The sequence below is a fragment of the Plectrocnemia conspersa genome, unplaced genomic scaffold (assembly GCF_051122295.1).
Source record: "Plectrocnemia conspersa isolate PC_06_02 unplaced genomic scaffold, ASM5112229v1 ptg000009l, whole genome shotgun sequence".
In the NCBI taxonomy this organism is placed as follows: Eukaryota; Metazoa; Arthropoda; class Insecta; order Trichoptera; family Polycentropodidae; genus Plectrocnemia; species Plectrocnemia conspersa.
This window is the reverse complement of record NW_028277173.1, coordinates 28,885,010-28,910,838: the sequence shown is the minus strand read 5'-3', so window position 1 is coordinate 28,910,838 and position 25,829 is coordinate 28,885,010. Positions and strand designations below refer to the sequence as shown.

At 29.4% G+C, this 25,829-nt stretch overlaps 1 protein-coding gene across 2 annotated transcripts in view; it reads left to right on the top strand.

Moving 5' to 3' along the window:
* The window catches only part of Duox (dual oxidase), an 86,641-nt gene that overhangs the window by 34,551 nt on the left and 26,261 nt on the right, over positions 1 to 25,829 (top strand). For both annotated transcript variants that reach the window (XM_088191576.1, XM_088191575.1), the window contains exon 3: positions 3,847 to 3,927. In XM_088191576.1, the coding sequence (XP_088047702.1) occupies positions 3,847 to 3,927 (81 nt within the window). The remainder of the gene's footprint in view (positions 1 to 3,846; positions 3,928 to 25,829) is intronic.

Sequence of the window (25,829 nt, the reverse complement as noted above, 5' to 3'; positions counted from 1 at the left end):
TGATGAAACTGTATCTGGGATATGTTTGAAAATTAACGGTATCATATTGTTTCTAAAGTTTATCTTCATGCAATATTAAATAATGTTATTTTCTGTATGTTTCTAAACGTTTGGTTTTTAAACATTGAAATGTACAATATCTTTATTGCTTGTTTTTGAAGCTATTTTCGATTAATTTTCACCGGGACCTTTTCTACATAGTGTACACCATATTATTTAAAAATAGCAAAAAAAATATTTTTCATGCTCCTTTGATATTTTTTCTACGAAAAATTAAATTTCAGGTCTGAGGAGGTAAAATAGCATATATGGTGTTATAAATTGGAAAATTTCGACGGAGCTCAATTGATTTCTTTATGATTCTTGTGGATGTAAAGGTTTCGAGGAAGGTCTAAAGTTTTCGAAAAATTCGGCGACTCTTCATAGCTTCCAGGATCAAAGTTTATCGTAAACTCTTTCAAAGAAGGTACAATTTTTCCAATATAAGTCTTGTTAACTTACATTTTTATATATTAACTTTATAGCCATGCCATAAAATAAATCGTTATCTTCACGAGCTAGCTGCGACTCGGATATTGATCGATATTATCAGTTTTTGACTGACCGTTAAGTACGAAATATAACTTGATTATGCTCTAGAAATAAAATTCTTTCACAACGATATGTTAATTAAGATGGTTTGAAAGCATAAATAAGACATTCTAGTCTTCAGTCGAAAAATAACTATTTCGCGTTTGTTGATACACAAAAGTTTGTTGCTGAGCGAGTGACTTGACCTTTGCTTAAATCCATATACCTATGTATATATGTATATATAACAATATGTAATAAATATCAAAATTTTTTGTGGTAAAAAAAAACAAGTAAGTTGTGAGATAGCATACGTAAATCAGTGACATATTTTAATATATATGAACTAATATTATAGCTTACGATCAATAGATGTAACTAATGACGTTTATCTTGATATTCATACGTGAGATTTAGAATATCTAAAAACCTGATCTCTGATTATCGATTTTTAAAAAAAATAAAAAATAAAAAAAAAAAATACTAGGGTTCATATGTGATTCTAATCCAGGTCTTGAAAGTATTAGTCACTAACTTGTTTTACAAATACTTCCCTATTATAAAATTTGGACGTCGTTTTATTTATTTTCATTTAAAAACTACTATTAAGCGCTTGTTGCTGAGCAAATGTTGCATGCTGAGCGAGTGACATTTAAATAAACCCATATATGTTTACAAAAATATTAATTATATAATTGAATTTGTAAGCTAAAACATATTTTTTGGCGAGAGGGAGCTTTACCAATAAATATACTAATTTACTTGTGTTTTCTTTTGACTAAAATAAAATAAACATGATTTTTAAAATTGAAAAATATCCAAAGATAAAAGTCAATAAACTGTGCAATATTTGCTAGGATGTCATTTTGGCTTTTTTCAATTTAAATTTTAAAAAATTTCACTCGTCAAAAATATTTTTTGCGATAATAATATATAACTATTCATATAAAAAGCAATATTCCGATTATTAATGTTATATACATATAATAGCTTATTCGAATGTCACTCGCTCAGTAACCAACATTTGCTCAGCAACAAGCGTTTTATAGTTGTTTTTTTAACAACATTTTTTTATTCCAATCGATCATTACAGATAAGGTTTACCTATATTATCCTAATCTCATGGATTAATATCGTGATGATTAATTAATTAGGTATTAAAAATTATCGAACAATGAGCTATTTCAGCTCATAAAGAATTGATGTATTATATGTTATAAAATATTGGTTTACATAAAGGTATTCCTGATGTTTCCACCCGCTTTATGGTTGAGCATGGGCCCTTATCCACCGGCCCTTTGGCAACTTGTAGCTCTAACATCAGGCTTTGCATATTTTGTTGTGTGCTAACGAATTGCTACATCTAAGCCGTCACGATCGACGACTGCGGTCAGGTTCCTGGTCACGATTAGAATTGATGTTCTCCCAGCATCATTATCTATGTTGGAGTCGAAGGATGACTTATAAGAGAAAATAGGGAGTATTCGCTTCTTTTATACGGAATCATTTTAGGGGAGATAAATAATATATACATATACGTAGTGAAGAAGAGCATAATCATATTAATCGGTCAGTCTCTTCACGCTCGTTGAGATAATGAACTATTGAAAGCCCAGATTTTCCCATCTGCTCCTAATGGTCAAGCATAAGCCCTTACCTACCGGCCCATTAGCAAACAGTAGCTTCAACATCCTGCGGGCTTCGCATACTCGACTTTATTATATATAAACTTTTAAAAATAAAAGTATGACAGAAGAAATATTTTATTGAGCTTGTAACTATTGATCCTCTAAGATTTATTTTAGCTTAATTATATTTATAACACTGCCATAAAATAGAGCGTTTCATAATCTGTTTTCGACCGTCAAATGATTTTTCTTCTGCTGAATCACTTTGGCAAAACTGCACATTGGTTTTTCTGACACGATCTAATAAATTCGCGTGATTAGTAGGTCAGGTCGGCTTTGTATTTGAATCTAAATATTATTGCACATTCGAAGCGATCGAGATTAGCTATTGCCATAAACGGTGAGGAGAGGTATTGCGATGTGCAATTTTCTAGTTATGAAACACTCAGATGAATGTTGTAGGATTGATATTCTAGTTTTTTTTATATATATAAAACACACCTAAAATAAATGTAGCATGCCTTATGAAAATATTCAAACTTACTATATAATAACTTTGAGCTAACACTGCATTTAAGTTTATTGAACCAGAACTTTTTTTGCAATTTTATTAATAATGACCTGTGTATGTATATGAACTATGACTAAGCTTTAGTTAAACCGTCGATTTGCTTCTTTGTGAGATTAAATCAGTGTTATGCAATCGATTCAAGAATTTCTAAACACCTGTCACACCTATCAGACAGGTGTTCTGAATAATAGTGAATTACTGTTCAATAATAAACATATATGATATATTATATGATGTTATATAAAGTGGGACGTACAGAACATACCATGAATATGTTTATAAACATGAACTAATTTTAATGACGACAATTAAAAATATTTGAAAACTAGTTGGAACTTTCTAAAAATACAGTAATAAAGCTTTTAAGTTGAACATATTAACAACTTTTATGAATACATAAATATTAGGCAAAATAAATCAGTTTGATATTGATTTAGATATAAATTCATTATTAAAAATATGTTTCTTATAGATTAGCTTATTTTATAAGTTGCCAAATTAACGTTGTATAGGAATATCTATACATATCATAATACCCATATCAATGTAGACTTTCACAATATAAAAAAATCTGCTATCCAATTTCTTTTTATCGGTTCGGAGTCTCGTTAAATGACTCATAAAAGTTTATAAAGGCGTATGAATTAATAATAAAAAAATCAGACAGTAGCGATATACTTTTGTCGGAGGTCCGGTTTGCCAAAAATGGAGTTACGCAAACTGTTGGTTTATGCATTGGCTGCAAAAAATATAAAATAAAATAGTTAGATCGGCTGTTGCGTAACGTTTCAATGTTGTGGACAGTAATTTGGAGTATCGATATATGACAAAGTATTTCTCATATGCATATTGAATAAATTAAATAAAATATTCTAAATTTATTAAGAATGTTAAGTATGACTGAAATTGATCGATTAATATTGATTATGCAGTCAATTTATATTTTAAATATTTCAAGCATTTTATTTTTGCACCTCTAATATTATTAAAATATGTATGTTAATTTTTATGATTCAATGTGAGTCTAAGAAAGTTATGTTGTTATATTTTATTTATATATTTGTTATATTTTTTCAGGAACACTTCATAGTCATACTGAAAAGCAGAGATATGACGGGTGGTTTAATAATAGAGCACATCCGGATTGGGGATCTGTCGGTGAGTTAAAAAAATATTATTAATTATTTACCCTAAAATTAAAACATATATATTAGAAATCCTCAAATATTTCATATCAAAACTTATTAAATTTAATTTTAAATATATATTTATAAGTAAAATGTACGGCATACTTTAGTAGCACTTAAATCGTTGAACGCTATTTTTACTTTATACCAAAACATTCGGTCGAAAAAAGCCGTCTCGGTCGATTCGGCGTAGCTCTGCTTAGTGCGGGTTAGGCTAAACTCTTATTATTCCAAGTTGGAACCGAAATGTTAGTTATAGATAGCGTATTAAAGACTGGTAATTCAGAGGTTGCGGGATCGTGCTACTGCAGCAAACTCGAATTTTTATGCGCTATAAAAATACCCTTTGAGTAGTTAGTTAATTTAAATACATTTGTTTATTTGCTAGTTAACACCTTTGAGCGAGTTAATTTTACGTATTTTTCCATAATTCTTTTCGTTGTTATTTATTTATTATTATTGTTATTTCATTTATAATCAATTACAGAAAAAACAGTGTTTCTTAACGTGTAATTGCTTTAATTTAATTTACTAATTTTTCGTATTAGTGTTTTAATACTTTTATAATATTAAATTTTGTTAATTTGCAATTGGTATTGAAATCATTGACAAGCGATTTGTCTAGTGTGGAACATTATGCATGCGTTTCAAAGTCGTATTAAAATATTCGTATTCGGGTAACTATGTCAGAAGGTTGAAGAGGGAAGCGGCGTGGCTTTACTACTTTACTATGTACGAGTTCGGCTGAACACTCATTGATGCAAATTCACAATTCGTGTCAAATTTTGACCAAAGTGTCAATGTCAGTACGGCAATCTTCTACCTTATATAACCTAAGGGCAAAGTCCAACGCTACTTCCAGTCCTCGAGCCTCTTACTAATCTTGATAATTCGGGGCGGACTTTTTGTTATTGTTTATTAGATATCTTATTAAAATGTATAACGTCGTAATTTTTCGTCATATGGTACCTATTCGGCAGAGATAAGCAATGATCGTTGGTTTTTATGCAAGTACTGTGACTTTTTCTTAGAAAAATCAACTAGTTTTTGGGTCAGTTTTGGTCGCAACTTAAAATTATTTTCGCTTCAAAAATAAATTAGTAATTATTGTAGCTTAATATCTTAATGTAATATGAATTTACAAATAAATGGAAGCTTTTTTAATGAATTTAATATCTTATTCTAGAGCTTTGAAACTGTCAATGGATACCGTTTATTAAACATCCGCATAGATACGCAATATGCACTGATGAGAAAGAGGTCGAAAAAATATTTTTATTTTATCATGAAATACACAGCTTCATCAAATTAAATAAATTAGAGGTTCTTAATATTTACATTTAATTAATTCTTATTAAAAAATAAACTGGTTATTTTATTATGATATTTACATAATATATAAATATTTTTAGAAGCAACCATATTTAAAAAAATAATATAAATACATGAGTATAAATTATTATAATGAACCAGTTAGATATGTATTAGCATTTCTTAAATCATCACAAACTAAAAAATAAAAATAAAAGCTTAGAATGTAAATGAAATTAAATCTTACATTTCATTGCATGTTTTATATATAAACATATATTTTTAGTTGAAAGTATTTATTTTTTATTTTTTACTATTAAATATATTTTTTTTGTATGATATCTAAATCATCACAGTTGACATACAGATTTTCACGTGTTAATATTGAAGGTCGCTTTTTGAATAGTCATGAATCAGATGAACAACATCAGATCATGATCTCGTGCATCACGAATTGTAAATATTTTTTCAAAAGACACGTTTATTTTACGTATGATTAGAAACGCTTCTGTCATTCTAAAACTTGTACCCTAAATTCAGGATAAATGTCTTGTACGTACATAATAATCTTCTATGATTTACATCAGAGGTATTTAGATTAAGGTCGACCATAAAATATCGATTCGTGATCACATGCATATGAATAACACATTCCAATTACACCAAAATTATGTTGCTTCTGAGAATAATTGCCTCAAGTCTAATAAAAACGCTTTGTAATTTGATTAATAAAGATAACATACTAATTTTTGAAGGATTGTGTTGAATAATTAAAATTTTGTTGACCTTTGAGTAAATAAATAGTATTTATTTTTAATTATACTCGACTGCATATATTCGCATATTTTAGATAAAAATACAATATTGCAACACCTTGCTATTTTTATTTAGTGTGATAATTATATTTATGCGCATTTTTTCGTTGTGTAGAATTTTAATTAATGTGCTTAAAATATTATTACAACATCGCTTATCAGTAATCATAGAAAAAATATTAATGCAGTTTCCTTAAATACAATGATTTAAATCTCGTAATTTTATTGGGCATAAAATATAACAATCTTAGTCTTATTTTTGTGATATTTATATACAATATAAATAAAAAAAGATAATTTTATATTTATTATAGATACTTGTAAATATAATCAGAAGTAATATAGTATTTTTTTTATGTATTAATTACATTTTATTTAACAAAAAAAATCATTTAGTCTTTAAAATCTGACTCCGATCGCGATCACCGCTCTTCGTGACGTCAAGCCGACGTCGTCCAAGGTCGACGGATTTTTCACCTCACCGCCACAACAATTGCATGGTAGTGGAGATGTCTCGTTTTAATTGTGACGATCGTGACATTGCGGATCCGACGTAGCTAACGGTACGACGCACCACTACGTACGGCCAAAAAACTGCACACACCGCTCGTTTTCGCAAGGGGTCATTAAGATTCTGTGAGCGCGCCGTTGGGTTTCACCGTTATGAAATGGAAAATGTGTGTATGTCTGTGTGTCCGTCTGCGATGCGGCAGTAGGAGAATCTCAATTTCTTTGACCCACATAGCCCGATACAGATGCTTATATCACGCGGACGCTGTGACGAAACGCGGTTTTGGTTTCGTTTAGAAAAGACGTCACGAGGTCGCGGTCCGATCATTTTTGGTTTCGATTTTGAAGCGTGGGATCTGTGGGGTTGTTTATGGTTTAAAATGTGAGACAATGTCTTACTAATAAACGACACTGGTTGAATTTGTGCAAAGGAAAAAAAGCTTTTATTGAAATTGACGCACCGAGCGTAAGATTAATATTTCTATAGTATTAAATCAATCCATAAGTTCGACAATTCAGATTTTTTTTACGCTGTTGAGTAATAAAGTTAAAATGATCCATTAGGAATGACTTTATATTTTTTTATATATTAGTTAAACAATTATTTAAGCTTTTTATTTTTTGAATAGTCACCATTTTGAGAAATAATATAGCTAAGGAAGCTTAATTTATCTTTAGAAAAAGTTTTATAACAATATTGTTATATATTTGCTGATACTCGATGAAAATCGGTATTTAGGGGGTCAGACGACTGACCGTATGGTTTGAAGTAATTAGTAGAAATGCTAACAAACAAAAGACATTTCCCTATTTATATAATTATGCTAATTATATGTAAGAAAAGGGGTGTCCGTCTTAGTCTATAAACAGACTTGCTGGATCAAAACTCGTATGAAAGGTCGTTGATCTTACGAAAACAAAGAGTTGTAATATATAACAATATCATTAAACCTACGCGCCTTGAATAAATAACGTATGTAAATGACCAAAAAATATAAAAAAAAACTTTTTTTTAATTATATTTATATTTAATTTTCAACGGTTTTTACCTTATTTACTTTTTTCTCGAAGTTTTTTTTGCAAAAGACATACATTCTCTATTTTTTTATATAGCCGCTATTTTGAAAAAAAATATCGTGCTGAAAACTAATAACTAGGGTTATTAAACTATTTTTTTCCGGTCTTCAGACTTACGTCTTAAGCCTAGATGTTTAAAATAATTGGTGATAGGCTAAACTTTTTATTTTGTGATCCATTAACTGTAATCTCACAGTAGAATGTCATATGTCGGTCACCTACAATTTAAAAGTGATATATTGTCACCAGGTTAAGTTGGTATTGCAACGGTTGTTAATCCTTTTTAAAACGTTTTTCTGTATCAATTATATTAATAAATCTCGCATGTCGCAAGGCTGCCGCTTTACGAATCAATATTAATACATCTTGACCGATTATACATTTAATTCGACAATCAATGTCATAAAATTTGGTTCGATTAGCAATCAGGTGTTCGCGTTAAACGTTGCACAACAACGGCACCGCTTTGACACTCGAAAAAAAATCGTTCTTAGAGTAGGCACGAATATAAATAATGACCCTCAAACACCTGTCTCGCAGGTGAGATACGCAAATATCCAGTCGTGATATTCGCTCTCGAAACGACCGATAAATCAGCGAATGCATCCGAGGAGAATTGCAGCAGCCCGTGTTTCAATTTTGAGCTGGGCGTTCATTTCCCCCGATTTACGACCACGAATTCACTTAACGACCGATAGAAATCGGAGTCGATATCGGCATGAAGAAATGAAGTGATTTAATGTTGTATTCATTACTTATTGTGGATAAAAAATACATTAAGACCCCAAGGCAAAATATGTTATATGCATATATAAAACTGTCAGTTTTTCAAAAATGAGTTATGCTATCCACTACATTAAATTTAGTATGGTATCATATTGCTTGAACGGCTAGAATATGTAAAATTAACAAGAACATGCTAATTGAATGAAAGCCTTATATGTAAATAATTTACTGTAAAAATTGGTTAAACAACATAGCAAACATGATCTTGTTATAAATCAGGTGGTGAAAAAATGTTCTGTTTTATAATCCCGCGAGATGTTAACATACATATGTAAACGTGAATTTATTAATATATATTTTACATACATTTGAAAATATCATACAAATCTTTTGTATACATGACAACGAATGCGCAAATTATCATTGAATTTGTGAGTTAGTATACAATGGGCTTAAAGTAACGAAGAGTAGTTTTGGTTCAACTGGCTGAGATCAGATCAGCAGACTTTTGAGGTCGGTCGACAAGAAGATTATTCTCATGTTGATCAACCGAGTTTAAGATACTAGTATAAATCTGTAAACATTAGATTGTAGTTTAAAAACAAATAAACATCACAGCTTTTTAACAAATATTTTGTGATTAGCAGATTTTGTACATGAATTCCGAAAGTTTATATAATGACTTTTTTACAATTATGGCGCGATCTTGTCCCTTTTCAGGTGTAAGATTTACTTTTCAAATTTTGTTTCTTACGAGAATTTGGCTCCACTGCAAGTTTTATAGTAAAAAATGCGTGACTTATAATTTTTATTTTACAGCATGATTTTACAGTTGCGCGCGTAGATGAAGGGTCGTTTTTATTTACGTATTGTTTGTTGTATTTATTTTTTCGCTCCTTATAAGATTTTTATTTTATAATATATGAAAAAAATAGGGGTTAATTATTAGATTGTACAAAATTTCTGACTACGTATTATAGGCTAATTTACAGTTCATAAAAAACTTTTACGTACATATGTATATATAAAATTATGCGCTGATTTTAAATTTGCCATTTCACTTTTCTAGTATGTATTTTTTTTAATGACGATTTTAATAAACAGTAAAAATTTAAGAACTATAGACTGTAAAAATGAATTATATTAATCACAATTTTGATAACAAACAATAATATTTTTGTATAAAAATATTTTTAAATGATTTAAAAAACCCTTCTTTTCATTTAGATCGCAAAATTTAAAAGTATATATTTTTTTAATCTAGTCCTAATAACTTTAAAAATTTCCTTAATGCGCTATGATGGCCATTATAAAATTATATCTATACTATAAATTAGATATTTGAAAAAAATTATAGTGCACACCTAAAATAGATGAACGCCATTCCACACATTTTTACCAGCTCCTCATAGCTAGCGTCGAAAACATTTTTGTGTTTGTCTAGCTTGTTAATAAGCTAAATGGCTTGTATGAGAAGAGCGTTTTCAAGCGCTGAGGCCATTGCCGCGATAAGCAAGAATAAGGGACGCGATCGCGACCCTCTAGTTCACTCACCAGAAATACAAATACATTTTCACCGATTGATATATAAATATGAACCGGTGAAAATGTTAGTAAAATTAATGATTTCATCTTTTCCATATTTAGTATTATATACATTTACATCCCTATCATTATTTATTAACATGCGATGTATAAATGTTACAGCGAATGTGTATTTTTTGGTAAAGTTATATTTTCACTAGTTAAGTTCAAATACATTTTCACCAGTAGATATATATGTCTACTAGCGAAAATTTAATTTAACTGATAAGCACTAATGTGCTGCTTTAAAAGTTCTATTAAACTCATGTTGACAGTTGCGAAACGTCCATTTTCTGTTCAAACCCAAACCTAACGTAATGACAGCTCCAAAAATAATTATATCTTTAGAAATTTTATTAGGTTAAGTTCAAAATAAAAACTAAGCCAACAAATTTCTCAGGGATAAATAAGCAAAAGTATATATTGTTCTACAGTTTGTCTGCATTTCGATATTACACTGACAATTGTTGACAATTTTAGGGTGTTGAGACAAAAATATGATAACAGTTTATTTAATTAGTACAATTTAAAACGGTATAGAAATTGTGTCGTATCAAGAATGCGGCTCTTGAAAGTCTTTGATGGTGTGTAGAATTGTATTTGTCAGCTGAGTGGTGGTGGAGTAGTTAGACAAGTTGTCGTAATACTCTTTCTGGACGATACGCTGGTTGATCAGTATCTGTTCAATTTTCAACTGCATAGCTTCTTGAACACATCTCCAAAATGTGTTCACGCCTTAAGAGCAAATACAGTATAGATGGCTACTTTGGCGATTGTTAAGCAGGGAGCTTAAAGAACAATAGTATTATGTGTGGGAGTCAAATGTATATTCTGACGCACATCTTTTCATAAAAATGTTTTTTTATTGGCGGTGGTAATAGGTGGTTAATGTATTTAGACGGATTATGTTATTTAGTGGTCCATGCAATATTTCTTATTGTAGACGCTAGTCTTCTATAGTGCCTATCTCTCTCTTTTTGTGTGATGTGTGGTCTAGCTTTTAAAACGTAAGTTCTCTTTTTTCGTTGTTCGAGTGATCGTTATGGTGACCTTTAAATTGTGACAGTACAAATCAGTACTAAAATATTATTTTCTTGTAATTCTTATCATTGTATTTAAAATTAAAATATTATATAATTAATTGATCTTTATATTGAATACCATATAAAACAAGATAAATTCCGTGACTTTTTATAGTTGCCTAACTATTCTTCCCATCTTGTTTTATAAAACTAACTTTTATCAGACAATTAATTTTAAATGTAAATATTTTTAAACGCTATCTATATTTCAAACATAATAGTGATATATGATAGCAATAATGACATGACAAGACAGATATATAATCGATTAGTAGCTGATCAAAACGCGAAATGACTAATGGAAAGTTCTTTAGAACGGGGCTTAAATTTATTTATGAACATACATAGCATTAGATTTAATGGATATAATTTTCATTTGAGTCATAAAAACAACATTTGTTCAAAGCATCTCTAAAAAATATTGTCTATCATCTGGGTCACTCGTTTGGTTATGCAAATGAGTCACGACCGATAAACTTTCGGTCGTGGGACATTTTAGACGATGTCAAAAAAAACCAAAGACATTGCACAATTGCATAAAAACAATAAGCCAGAAGATGTTTTGTGGTAAAATTGTCAAAAAGATTTTCGTTCCGCAACAAGTCGCGTGACTTACTTCGGCGAGAAATTCGCACGATTTATTATTTTTGCGACGATAGGATAATTTGCTATTTTGTGAGACTCAGTAATGATGAGAGCTTTAAGCTTAAACCTTGATTCTGATCCATGATTGTTCGATGATGACTTATCGACACGCATAATAGTTATTATCTATTTTTATGATGGTATTACTAGTAACAACATAATTTGTAATTATTTTTATTGCTGTTGTAAATGTTATTAAATTAACTGTAATATTCTCAGTAATCTAGGGCAAACTTAGAATGATTTATATTCGTAACTTCACTGAACATTTTAAAGAAATGTTCTTTCATATCATATAAATACTGTGACCCAATCGTAATTTCATTCTGCGATGAAAATTAATAACCCTTTAATATCAGCTTCAAATTTAATGACTGTTTTATTGCAACAATTAATAAGAAACGCCCGAAACATAAATTACACGACGTCGCCAAATGTAATTTTATTTTTTTTCATCAATATTTTTACACAAATTGATTTAATATTGCATAAAACTCACTCAACAACGATTATATGTCAATCTATAATCATACGGTTAAATCACACATACAGGTGCCGCTTTAATTAATATTTATTCTGCGTTAAAATTACGCAATCCCCTTTACACATAATTTATGATTATAGATTAAAAAAAAAACATTAGCCTAGTATATGCTATAAATCTTAAAATACAATTAGGGTGACCATGATGTATTATCTCACCGCTGCATTAATTAAAACCGGCTTCATTTGTATAATTTAATATTGCATTATTTTTTTGCATAGTCATTTCTTTCTAATTTCGCCGCATGTTTGTTTTAGTCTTATTGTTTGTTATTTTTTTTCGAATCATTGTTCTCGAACTCCTGCTGTGACCTAGTATCATTTTTTTTAAGTTTTACTTTCGGTATTGAATTGATTAGGCATATTTTGAAGTGATTTGTTATCAAATCGAATTATCTAATGTAATAACGCATATGGATCGTGATCGAGATTAATAGAATGTGTTTGCAAAAAATGCAAAAATATAAATTTTGTGAAATTGATGGCTAATTTTTTATACGATTTTATGTAATTAAGTAAAAGGTAGATATAAAAAAAATCGCCTAGAGGTGTAAGTGGAGTGACTTGTCAACAAGTGTGTCAAATTATAGGCTCATGAATGACAGTGATATCTTGTAAAAAATGTGTAAAATGTCGTTATAGATCTGGCTGTATAATCCAGTTTTTTTTTAATGAATTATATTGCGTTATAATTATATTAGTTTTCGTATACTAGATATTTTTTTTAACTATTGAATTGTACATATAAAGGATGCTCCAAGCTTTAACTTGTTCACAAGCAGCACTCGCTCATAAAAAATCTTGTGTAGCAACAAACGCTTCCTAGATATATTGTATTTAGATGAGAAGACAATATAGTTTATTACTATTATTATAATTTATTACAAATCTGACCATCCTGATTTGACAGGTTTTTCCAATGCGTCATGATGGCTGTTATACAAATAATATATATTTTTTCTCCTTAATTTCACATTCACAATGCCAATGAGTGATTTTTATAACTATTTTTTCTCCTACTTCTAGTTAGTAAGAACGAGAGATATAGAATAGCGCGTTGGAAGATACCCAGAAGTATTTTCCTTTACTTGTTCTATTTATTTATTTTTATATTTGGGGCTTAGTTTTGTTAGTAGTGTTATGCCTGCACTACACTCTCTGGAAGTTGGCCAAGGTTGACTAAGGACGGAGAATATAGTGGGTTACTTCGGTCGAGCTCGGTGTAAAATCCGAGGTTACCGAGAACGGGAGGTAAAGTGGGGGTAATTCAGTTGACTTGGCCAGCTTCGAGCGCTTCCGAACATTTTCGGCAAACGGACCGAAGTCAAAGAAACCAAAGTCGGAGCTTTTCTTTCGAGTGCGAGCGGTGAGATACTTCCCCTTTCGCTCTCTCGCGTGTTAAGTCACGACAGTGAGAGAGATAATGATATGGTTTTTCGCAAACTGAAATAGAACGAGTAACTTACGCGTAGGCGTCCTATGGTCAACACGCATGTCGAGCGCAGCATCGTAGTCACGTGGTCAAGTTATAATACCACATGCTCATCGGGGACTTCAACAAACTCTTACTGACATATTTGAATATTTTAGGGCACCAAAAGGGATTAATTATATTTTTGATAGTATATTCTTCTAACAGATATCGTTATTATATTTTTTTTATATAAAATTAAATAATTAAAAAATAATTAGTGGTACTTGATTTTGTTAAAAAAATCGTTTCGAATATCCTTATGTATTTTCCTAGATCGGTTTATATAAATGTCACACCATAACGAATTCTTATTAAGAATCGATGGCGACAAATTTTAGGATAGTCACAGATATGGTGTTCGTATTCTGAAGTATAATTTTTATGCCTTATGGCATTTTGCAAAAGTCGACAAAGATTTTGTGTAAATTGAATACTTATGATCGAAAAGTTTTCACTGATATTGTATTGGTGAGTGCCCACACAAACTTTTATAATTATCAGTAGCGTAATTTTAATAATATGACTATTTAAAAATTGCGATTATTTGGCACATTTTTCGATCGCGTGCAAATATGCCAGCTGTACATGACAGCAGCCGCCGTGCGTACGTTATTCACGGCATATAAAATTTGTGGCAGTGTGGCTGCTACTCGGAAGTAACTTCAGTTGAACTTCGGTTCGCACAACTTCCAGAGAGTGTAGTGCAACCATTAGCTTACATGATATATCTTAAATATATGTTATTTTGTTAGATGATTAGTAGGTTGTAGTTTTTTTATTCAGAGCATTTTACCAATATATTTATTTTTAAATTATTAAAAATTATAGATAAGTTGAGAGTATCAAATATTAAATGAATTACCCCCCCTCTATGAATTCCAAATGTCATGTAATAAAAAGTCAGTGACTTCAATTTTTTTAATGTGATTATTTTTGTGATACAATTTTTTGAATTAAATAATTTGTATGTTCTTTTGAATCCACTTATCTGTGATTTGTGTCATTAAAAAATCAGTGTAATAAAAAATATTATTAAAATACAGGTTACCATAATTTTTTTTAACATATTCTTTATCTGTTGATAAATTTACACAATTTTTGTGTGTAATACATATTTATGGTATTAAGTGCCTATCCTCAGTTATTAATCTCTAACATCTTAAGTTTATTAAAATTAATATCTCAGTTGGTGGACAAAGCGTCGACCGCGGTCGACTGGTCGACCGTGTGACTATTCCTAGTCGCCCGCCAGAAAAAAATAAAAGAACATGTTATTTTATTTTTGAACTATTTTTATGTTTGTGTGAAGTAATCTTTAATTTATGTTAATAAAATAACTTGATATTAAATAGGTATTGATATTATCTATGTTTATTTTAAATTAATACTTATTTTTGGCTTTAAATTACTACTTTTCTTATCATCACATAGCACCGCCGCCAATAATTTAAAAATCAGGTCCCCCGTAGTGATCAAAAGTTTTCCCACCCCTGGTCTAGATTATTTATATCATTTAAAAAATCCTCGTTCTACACTAATTACCGGATGAAAATTGAATAGATTGCGTTTCAGTTTATGTTTCTTTGAGTAAAAGTTTTCATTAACAAAATTCACTTAGGGTGATGCTGTGTGTTTAGTTTGAGTTATTTATGAGCCTATTTAATCTAACCAGATAACTAATAATATCGCATTTAAAAATACTATAACCGTATTTTTCCATGGAGAAAAGGTTGTATCTTACCATGACATAGCACATGATTTATTTTAATAACTATTAGGCGTTTTAAGTCAGCCCCAAGGCGAATCTATGTTACACAGTTCTTAGATTAGTATCGTAATGGTTATGTTTTAAATTATGTTTCGTTTATTTTTACGCTCTCCTTTGTGTCAATAAATAAGATTTACAGTGTGGTTTTTTATTGAAAGCCGCTTTTTGTATTTTTAAATTGACTTTGTGAATTTATTAGGCTTTTCGGTCGACTTGTTTTGCAAAAGCTTTAAACGTTTTAAGAAGATTATCGAAGATGCGCTCGCAGCATCACAGGTGTGTGCCGACCCATCAGTCAATGTCGATCTAAATCTTAAATGTCACGATCTTAAAGAAGATCGAGCACCTTTCTGGTTGACCATGGAGATGAACCTACGCGAGTAAATTTCCCATGAGTCGAGAAATTGATCGTATCCTTATGATTTCAAGGACATTTATAATTACAAAAATCTTCTCAGCTTTCAACAGTAGTGATTATCAAGAAATTATACGAATATAAATAGAAAAAGTATAAACTTCAAAATCTCTGTCATTTACAAGTCTGAATGAAAAGATTCAGTCAGTTGAAAAAAATCTTTTGGGATAATATTTATCTTATCTCTGTTTTATCTGCAAGTTCATGGTTCTATTTTTTATATTTCGATGTAATGAATACAGGAATTGCTTAAAAATATTTAATATGGCAATATATTTGATATATTTTGTTTAGTATAACAAAGTTTTTTGGATAAGCTTGATAGAAATGTTTTTAAATAATATTTCAAGAACGGAGGATACAATTTTGCAATATTTAATATGCCGATATACTTAGTATTAATAGATATTAAATCTAAAAAATAATGATTTTCAGCAATATCCTGCTTATAAAAATAGGTATTTTATTATAAAATTTGAGAGATATGTAGAGCTCGGTCTCTGGAAAAACAATGATTCCGGGCCTCATGACATTAATGGCACTTTATATATTTTTTAACATATTATTATAATTTTTTGAATAAATAGTCTATTACTATATACTCATGATATTTATCTGATAGTTAGTCGTGTTTTCTTTGCTGCTCAGTGTTGCCATATTGTGAATTTTTAGTCAAAAGCAATAAAATCGTGCCATCGCGGTGATAACGCTTAATTATCAAGCGTTTTATTACGAGTAAGAATTGAATAAAGTACATCTAAACCAAATTTTGCCCAATAGGAGAACGCAAAAAACAATTATCACTTCTCAGAAGTCAAAAATCCACGTCAAAAGAAATAAAATCGTGCCGTCGCCGTCGCAGTGGGAACGCTCGTTGCCGAGCGTTCCCACTACGACGGCGCCGACACAATTTTATTGCTTTTGACGTGAATTTTTGACTTCTGAGAAGTGATAATTGTTTTTGCATTCTCCTATTAACCAAAATTCGGTTCGAAAATACTTTAATCAGCCCTCTTATATTAAAAGTCCATAGTAAAAGTTTTTAGATCGAATACCTAAATTTACTGCTACTAATTTTACATTCCATGAATAAATCCTCTTATGGCTAATATTTTTTAAATGTTCAGTGAAGTCAACAATAATTTGTAAACAAATTTTAGCACAAACAGGGCCGCGTCAAAAAATTTTATTGTGAAAGTACTACATAGAATGTCGGCGTTTCTGAAGGCAATGTTCCGCTTATTTTATTTCTTATATAATGTGTATAAAAAAGGGCTAGAGGAATTTACCTGAAGGAAACCTGAAATATACCAGTAGATATTATATATACATTTCAAATAAATGATTCATTATTTGAGGTAGTTTTTTACTTTTTTTTTTATAAATATATTCTTGCTATGATTTTTTCCGGTATTTTCATTTAAAAAAAAATCCAAGAACGGAGGATGTACTTTCGACTTGTTCTTATATTCATAATCATATTTTAAACATTTTGTATATTATATTTTTTGCTTTAAATGTGACTGCATCAATTCGATAAGAGACCAATTGAATATAAATCTTGCACATTTTTCTGCAGCATAATCGAAAGCTCTCAAACGAAAGTTTATTTAAACTGGTTCTCAACACTTGACGTTCCACGCTCGACATATACATTTTATTACATATAAACATACACACTATAATCAAATTTAAAAAAAAAGTGCACCTTGAATACTTTCGGCGTTTTATTATTACTTTACTGGAGCACTCTGGTGTTCTTGAGCAGGCTATAAAATTTATATGGCTCAATTTATTCGTCCTACACGCGAAAGTTGATTGTTCTTTCTTCGGCCTTAATATTTATTTACTTCAAATAAAAAAAAACCTATGCGCCTCGGTTAATTGTTATGGTTTTCTCGATCCCATAAAGAGATAACGTTGCCAATTTGCGAGATCACGAGCGCGCCGATTAAAAGTTTTTGTCGATGTTTGTCCATGTAACCGCTGGTTAGTCTTGGTGAATGTTTTTAGTACTTTTTTTAATCCGTGTGTTGTCCTGCCATGTCAGAGATAAGGGAAAGGTCGTAAATTTGAGGGTATTGATACGAGATTGTCGCGTTTGCACGTCGTAAATATTCGAATAACGTTCAATAAATAATAATACATAAAATGCAGTGTTAAAAATGAATAAAGGCATTTAAAAGTAGCCTAAAAATATATTGATATTACTTAAATGTTGAGAAATGAAATAATTGGGATTAAAATAAAATAAATTGCTTAGTTATATTGATAATATGTTATTGAATATCAAGTATATGGATATGTGTGCAAATTATATGCAATTACATTAATCGTATGTGAATTATCTACAATACTAATAATTTTCATTTTAATATTAAGTTGTAGTTGTTGTTTATATTTTACTATGTATAATATATGAAAATATAAATGTACTATTAAAAGTAATAAATACATTTTATAAAAAACCGTTCGTTAAATATTATCTTTTAAACATTCATTGTATTTATATAATATTAGAAATCAATCTATAGCTGGAAAATATATAATTTAATATTATATTACAATAACATTTTTAACCTGTTCAACGCCAAGCAAATTTCTATGAATTTGCTCTGTAGGCCACCATTTTCAACCCTTTAAATTATTATGAAAGAGGAACATTATTTACCCGGAAAATCACTGTTTACTTTCCTTTTTATTAATTTTAACATAAAAGTGAAAAAAAAAAGCACAGAAATAACAAGTTTTAAAAAACACTGTCAGAGCTGCCACACACAAATATTATATGTAATTTATATTGTATGTGGTTTATATTATATGTTTTTGGTTGTTTTTAATATTTGTATGGGACACGATAATTTCCGTTGTTTTAATCAAAATCTTTTATCAAAATGGCGGCTACTTCATATATTTAAAAAATTTCAACTTTGTCAAAAAAATTTAAAAATAGTAAATGTGGCAATAATGTTATAATATAAACAAAAACAGAATTCAAATTCAAAAAATGTTTTTTTTTACAAAAAATTGTGTTTTTTTTATCATTTAAAAAAAATATTGTAGCAGCCCTAACAACGTCTGTATGCTCAATCGTAATTAATAAAAGAATGGTTCAAAAATTGCACATTTTAACGATCACATTCCATTTAATAGATGTCTCTGTATTAAATTAATGAAAAAAAAATCAAATTTATTAATAAATGTGTCCGTAATAACATTTGCGTGCCTGCACGCGCTGGCGTTTAACGGTCCGACACGTCACTGGCGTCCAAAGGGTTAAAAGTAGTAATATTTTTAATAATTGCGATTTCTAAACATTAAATATTTATCCAATGTATGCTTAAAAGAAAGTATTTAACGAATAATATTTTATAAAATTTATTTATTATTTTTATTGGTTTTAATAATTTTTAAGCTATTAAACACATATGTAAAATTGAACAACCTTTTACCGATTTAAATAAAAAAATCCATAGTTACACTTTAGGACCTTGCCATAATACTAATTTATTTTACAAATTTTTATACGTAGCATAACCTTTCTTAATAATATAATAGTATATTTTATTGAATGTATTATATGAATTTTGTTTCATATTTTATTCAATTTTATTTTAGAAGTCAGATAAAATATAATCTCTTAATCTTAAATTAACTTATTAAGTAATCGATGAACAGGTTATTTATTAATTTACATTTCTAAATTTCATTGTACAGGCGGGCCTCAACTTTCGCATATACTTGGTTCCTGAAAATGTGTGCGAATGTCGAATGTTCGAAAGTAAAGGGAAGTAAAAAAAATTTGAAATTGTGTGTATTTTAAAGTATTTATTTATCAAGTAAATATAAGATGTTTAAGAGACGTTTAAGAGGGGTTTGCGGGTGCTTTCTTTGAAAAGTTATCAAGAGTTAGCTGTTTTCCACTATTCTTTTTCTTTTCTTCATATAGTATTTTATAACATGCTATGTCTTTAATGATCGCCCTACGCACTTGAGATATGCGTTTTCCATTGGGATCACAATCTTCCATAATATTTAAAAAATTATCAAGATGCGTGAAGGCTTTATTCATATTTTTCATTGTTAGAGTTTTCCAAAATAAACCTGTCTCATCTAGATTAAATATTTGGCTAGAGGAATATTCTCCATCTTCAATATTTTGGATAATTATTAAATATATTCTTTTGCAGCATCTTTATCCGCATCAGCCGATTCTCCAGTAAATTTAACATTATGAATAGAATACCTCATTTTAAAATTGTAAAACCATCCGCTATTTGCTTGAAAAACCGTGTTAAAATCTTTTTTTTAATCTATCCTTCCAATGTTTGTGCAAACTAAGAGCTTTTGCTTGAATAATTGAAATACTGAGAAGAATATCTTTTTGATGTTGGTCGTCGATCCATGATGACAAAGATTTTCATCCATGTTTTTTTGCCGTGTTTTTTTGGAAACATTGAACGCATTCCTTAATTATATTTTTATTTTGCAAAATTGAACATATCGTAGACCTGTGTTCGTATTAACACTGAAGTTTTTTCGTTTCTCACTCATGTTTAAAATTTTTTAAAAAAAAAATTTTAATTGAAAAAAATGTTTTTTTTTTAAATGTGCGAAATAGCGAATTGTGCGAAAGTCGAGGACCGCCTGAATATGGAACAAAAAAGTAAGGTAGTACTAGTTAACACTGATAAAACTAGATGGGTTACGGAGCAAATTATCCGGGGGCACAGATCCTCAGCGACGTGACGCACCATCATGGGTTTAAAGAAGCACATGATACGCCATCAGCTTAGTAATTCCTGTTTTAGATCAATATACAATAAAATGGGACAACTTGAAAATATAAGCAATTTGAAATAATGTACAGTATGTCCAGATTCTTTAATTTAAGACACATGTTCCGATCCTTATAAGGCGGTACAAATCGAAATGCTATTATAACAACACTCAATACACATAAAACAAAATATAATAATAATACATCCATCAAGTGCACACGTGTTACAAAACACGAGCAAGCTTACATTACAATACATTTATTGTTGTTGTCGTCGTATGATTCTTTTCCCACGCGCGTTCGCGTAACTTTAACTCTTGCGCAATCGAAATCATATTAATATAATTTCATATCATGTGTTATAATGCGTTTAAGGATGGTAAAAAATGCATTACTCTGCGTTAGCTTACGAGTCAATTAAAAAGGCTTTATTAATATTGTGCTTACGTGTAAATATTAATCGATTCGTCAACGGCGGTCACCATTAACGGTTGCGGCATTTCGTTAATTAGTCGTAAGAGAACAAACGCGGCTTTGTTGCGTAACGGCAGCAACTATTCGTTAATTCATTGTGACTATGAGACGTGAATGTGTATCGAAGTTGATTTAGAGCTAGATATAATAATTAAAAACTGGATAACGTGTCATATTTTAAGGTTGGACATTTCAATACATTGATGTTTTAAGGACAAGCGAAACTAATCAGTGGTAACATTTTGGTTCTGTATCGTCACTGATTTTAAGTCAATATAACAAAATAATATTTTTTTGTGTAATTGCTTTCAAACTTGTGCAATTGATAGGATATGTTGCAAGTTCAACATCAATCGCTATAGGGTCTAACTCTACCTCCAGCGCGACCTTTGTGAAAGTTGCGCCGTCTGATATGTATGCATACATGATGTAATGTATCATCTCTAATTTAATAAATACAAATTCAACGTTTCATCATTGACGTCGTTATTAGTCGCTCCGTTTACGGCTCTCATTTTCATTTTAATTCGCCTATTACGCGCTAAAAATCACATACACACGCACATTGGACGATGTGGAAAATAGCGAAAGCATGCCGAATTTCGTTTTCGGTCATGTCAAATCAAGTGTGTACAGTTGCGACAGTCTCGTTAAGCTGTATGCCGCTTAATTGGCACTTCACGGTATGAAATTAATTAAACACGCTGGTTAAGAGAGGAAACTCGATCACATTTTGCATATTATTCAATCAAAAGTAAAGATGTAATTGTCGTCATAAAAATATTAATAATAGTGTTGTAAATGATTTGAAGTCTTGATTTCGATTTTAGTATCTCTAAATTTTCATTGGAGTGAATTAATAAACACGCAGTGAGTTAAACGTTTTGTTTTTAAATTACACAATCATGCAGAGATATTGTACAATAGAAAGAAATGAATTACGTCTGTTAGACTTTTAGTTAAGCTTTGTGATTTGGTGTAAATTATTATTTATTTTATTTTATATTTAATTGAGCTAATATAAGTAATTTTTATTCTGAACAAATCTTCGTGGCTAGTTAGACACCAGGTGGAATCTATAATAGTTAGCGATTTTTTAGATTATATTACAATTGCGACAGTGATAAATGGCGAGTTGTTTTCTCCGAGCGGTGGTGGAGAAGCTGGCGCAAGGATTATGTTGTGGGAGGTCCTCAAAGAGCTAGTAGGTCGCGTGGCAGCGAGTGTGCAGCGAAAGTTGATTCTAATTATTATTGATTACATATATATAAATACTTGAACATTAATATTTAATATTTCTTGAATCTTCTACAACTGCTTCTACAACTAGTAAATCTGTTCTTATTTAAAACTACTCTCATTTTTATTTAAAACTATAACTACTATTGCGTAATTTTTGCAACATCATTTTATCTAATTTATTAAACATTTAAATATTGTTGCACATAAATTAAAATGAGGCAATATACTATTGCAAATATTTTTGGGTTTATATCAACATATATTTCATTTTGGATAATTTTCCTATTTTTCCTAAATTTTTTTAATAAATATATATACTATATTCCTTAATTTTTTTTATCTACAATTATTCCGTAATAATTATCATTTTCTTTGCTGTTTCGAGAGATTATAAGCTTTTTCTTTTGCTTTAAAAGAAAATGCAATTTAAGGCATATATAAGCATTTTTTGCGTTTAAATAGAATATATAAAAAATATTTGACTGTTCTCTTCCTCAGAAGTTTACAGCAAAATTAAGTTGAGGTTAGCTTTCCTTCAGTAATGATTAGCGATCTACTCTTTCATTATTTTTTTATGAATATTAATATTATCATTTTATTTTCGAAAACTATATTGTTATGTTGCTTTTCATATTCATTTTTTTTTAAATTTTTTGCTTAAAATTCACCAACAAGTTATTAACAGAAACATGTATGTATGTATAATATTATTTAAAAATAAAAACTTTGTCAAAGGCCTTCCCAAAATCCGTAAATACGACGTATACTTAAATATATATATTAAAACATTGAATAGAAAATTACAACAAGTAAAATATTAAAATTTAATAGTTAGGCAAATAAAAAGGATAAGTTTAGTGTTGTTGATTTTTCTGCCAATATAGAAAACTCATTATCACACGAAAATAAATGATAATATATAATCATTTTTATTGGTTTTTTATATATAATTTATTAAAGAAAATATTTATTCAATGTAGAGACTATTATATAATTATAATTCCGGTCCATTATCACAGATTATTTTTTTCCTAGATTTTATTAATCTCACGAATAAATATCGTGATGGAAAATTAAAATCGGCTAGTTCGTACTTTTTTTTCCAATAACAAGAATTTTGAGATAATAGGGAATATCACATACAATATGTATAATATATAAAAAAAATGGTTTGAAAGCAATAAAAATGTATTACAGGCCAAGAGCACTGTAATGATTATAAAACATACTTGTAGAAATAAATGTATGCTGCCTTATATAATAGTTAACCATATGGACTATACACCATTTCTAGAAATATAAATTTACATTATTATATCACAAATAATTAAAATTATTATTAAATGATACTAATTTTATCACAATATTAGCCTAAGAAGAGTTATAGAAAATATGATATACAAATCATATTTAAGCAATGAATTCAATAAAACATATAAAGCACAGTTACTATACTAAGACGCGCGCCAGACAATACGTTAGACCCTGCATATATTACCATTGTCCTTCCAACCCATCTGGTCCGTATTTTCTCTTAAGGTGTAAACCCATTTTAGAGGTGTGTTCAAGAAACAATTTTATTGCCATTCACCAGCATTGTCTCAAACAATCATATATAATATGTGACACTTGGTCACGTCGGAGCAGACTAAAGTATAGCAACGTGTTATCCATATTTTATATTTTATTCATATTTGATTTTCATATAACCACGGTTTTCCATCCAAATTTAACAAGATAAACTGATCACCTTTAAAATAGCACATTACTTAATGCCCAATTATAACATAATAGCCCATAAACTATGATTAGAACACATCTTTCGAACCGGATCCGTCAATGCGGCCACGTAAATGATACAACATAATTACACACCGGATTGTGATTGATGGCCAAGTGAGGCATTGCAATTAGGACGTTTTTGCTCTCAGTAAGTACAGTAGGCAAGTGATGTCATAGCTGTCACTGTGCATCCTAGTCCTAGGGTTTAAATTATTTGTTATGAGATCGCGTCAATTAAATATCTTCTTCTCAAAAGCCTTCGGGTGGTATTTGCACAAGTAAATTATTTTACTAATATATATGGGTGTTCGGTTTTTACGATAAAGACTTTTGGGTTCTCGTTCAACGCCCTTTATAACTTGTATGTTTTTTATATAATGATTTAATAACATGGTAATGCACGATTCGGTCTTGAGTAGTTGAGTGATGTATGGATTATTGCCTGTGGGAATTTATTACGGGCGTGCAAATATACGGTTTTAATTTGGATTTATTCGTTATTGTGTAACACATCGAGTTGTTTGCTTTTTTAAGAGTCGTAAAATTTTATTATATCCAATTCTGATGAGCTTGTACTAATTGGAGATTGAATTAAACAATGTCGGATATGTGCTAATAAATATTAACACAATTAGGTAATTGGATATAGGTATATTGAAATTTAATTAAATACATTATTATTATCTGATAATTAAATATTTTTTTATGTACTATATATTATACAACTAGTTATTCTGTACAAAAACTAAGAACATAAAAATAATATTTCTTTTCACCTCAGTACTGCGTCATGTAGTTTCTAAGTTATCTAGAAGATCGGGTTGAGCTCTTGGAAGCGTCCAACTATTTCAATATTTTATATTTAGCCCTATTTTGTAATTTTTGCAACATCATTTTATCTAATTTGATAAATGTATCACAGTAATTAAAATGGGGCAATATTGCAGATTCATTTTTTGTGTTTTTTATTCCTTAAAATTTTACATTTTATTCTTAACTATTTATATAATTATCTATAACTATTTTTATATTATTATCTAACAAATCTATATAAGCAATAAACATAGATTTTAACTTAATTCATTATTTAAATTATCTACAACTTTAAGCAAAATTTTTCGATGGTTCTGAAAATATGTTTTAATAGTTAAGTCACACAATATCACAAATTGATGTTTGACTAAAATTATCACAAAAACATTTTTTTTTTGAGGCACGTAGAATAAATGTTTTGTTTCATTTGATACATGCTCATTAAAAATGTTGTTTTGGTCGAGATATATTGTCCCAAAACAAGCAGAAAATTTCCGCTCGGTCGTTTTTATACTGCTGGCTTCCGTATTTCACGGATGCGGTGGATATATAAAAGATAAAATAAAAATATATCGACATTTAGACGGTCTTTCTACGAATGCATAAGTAATATAAACCACCGACAGTAGATTTTATTATATAATATTTAGGTTTGTGTGTGTATAATGGATCATTTTGGGCAAATATTTATCTAATATTATTAAATGTCGGACATTATTATATTTAAATGATCTGTTTTCAAAATATTTTTTTGATTTTATGCATTATAAAATAAAATAGTTATGGTATTTTCTTAATGATTAATTAGTTGTCTTATAATTATATCGTGCTT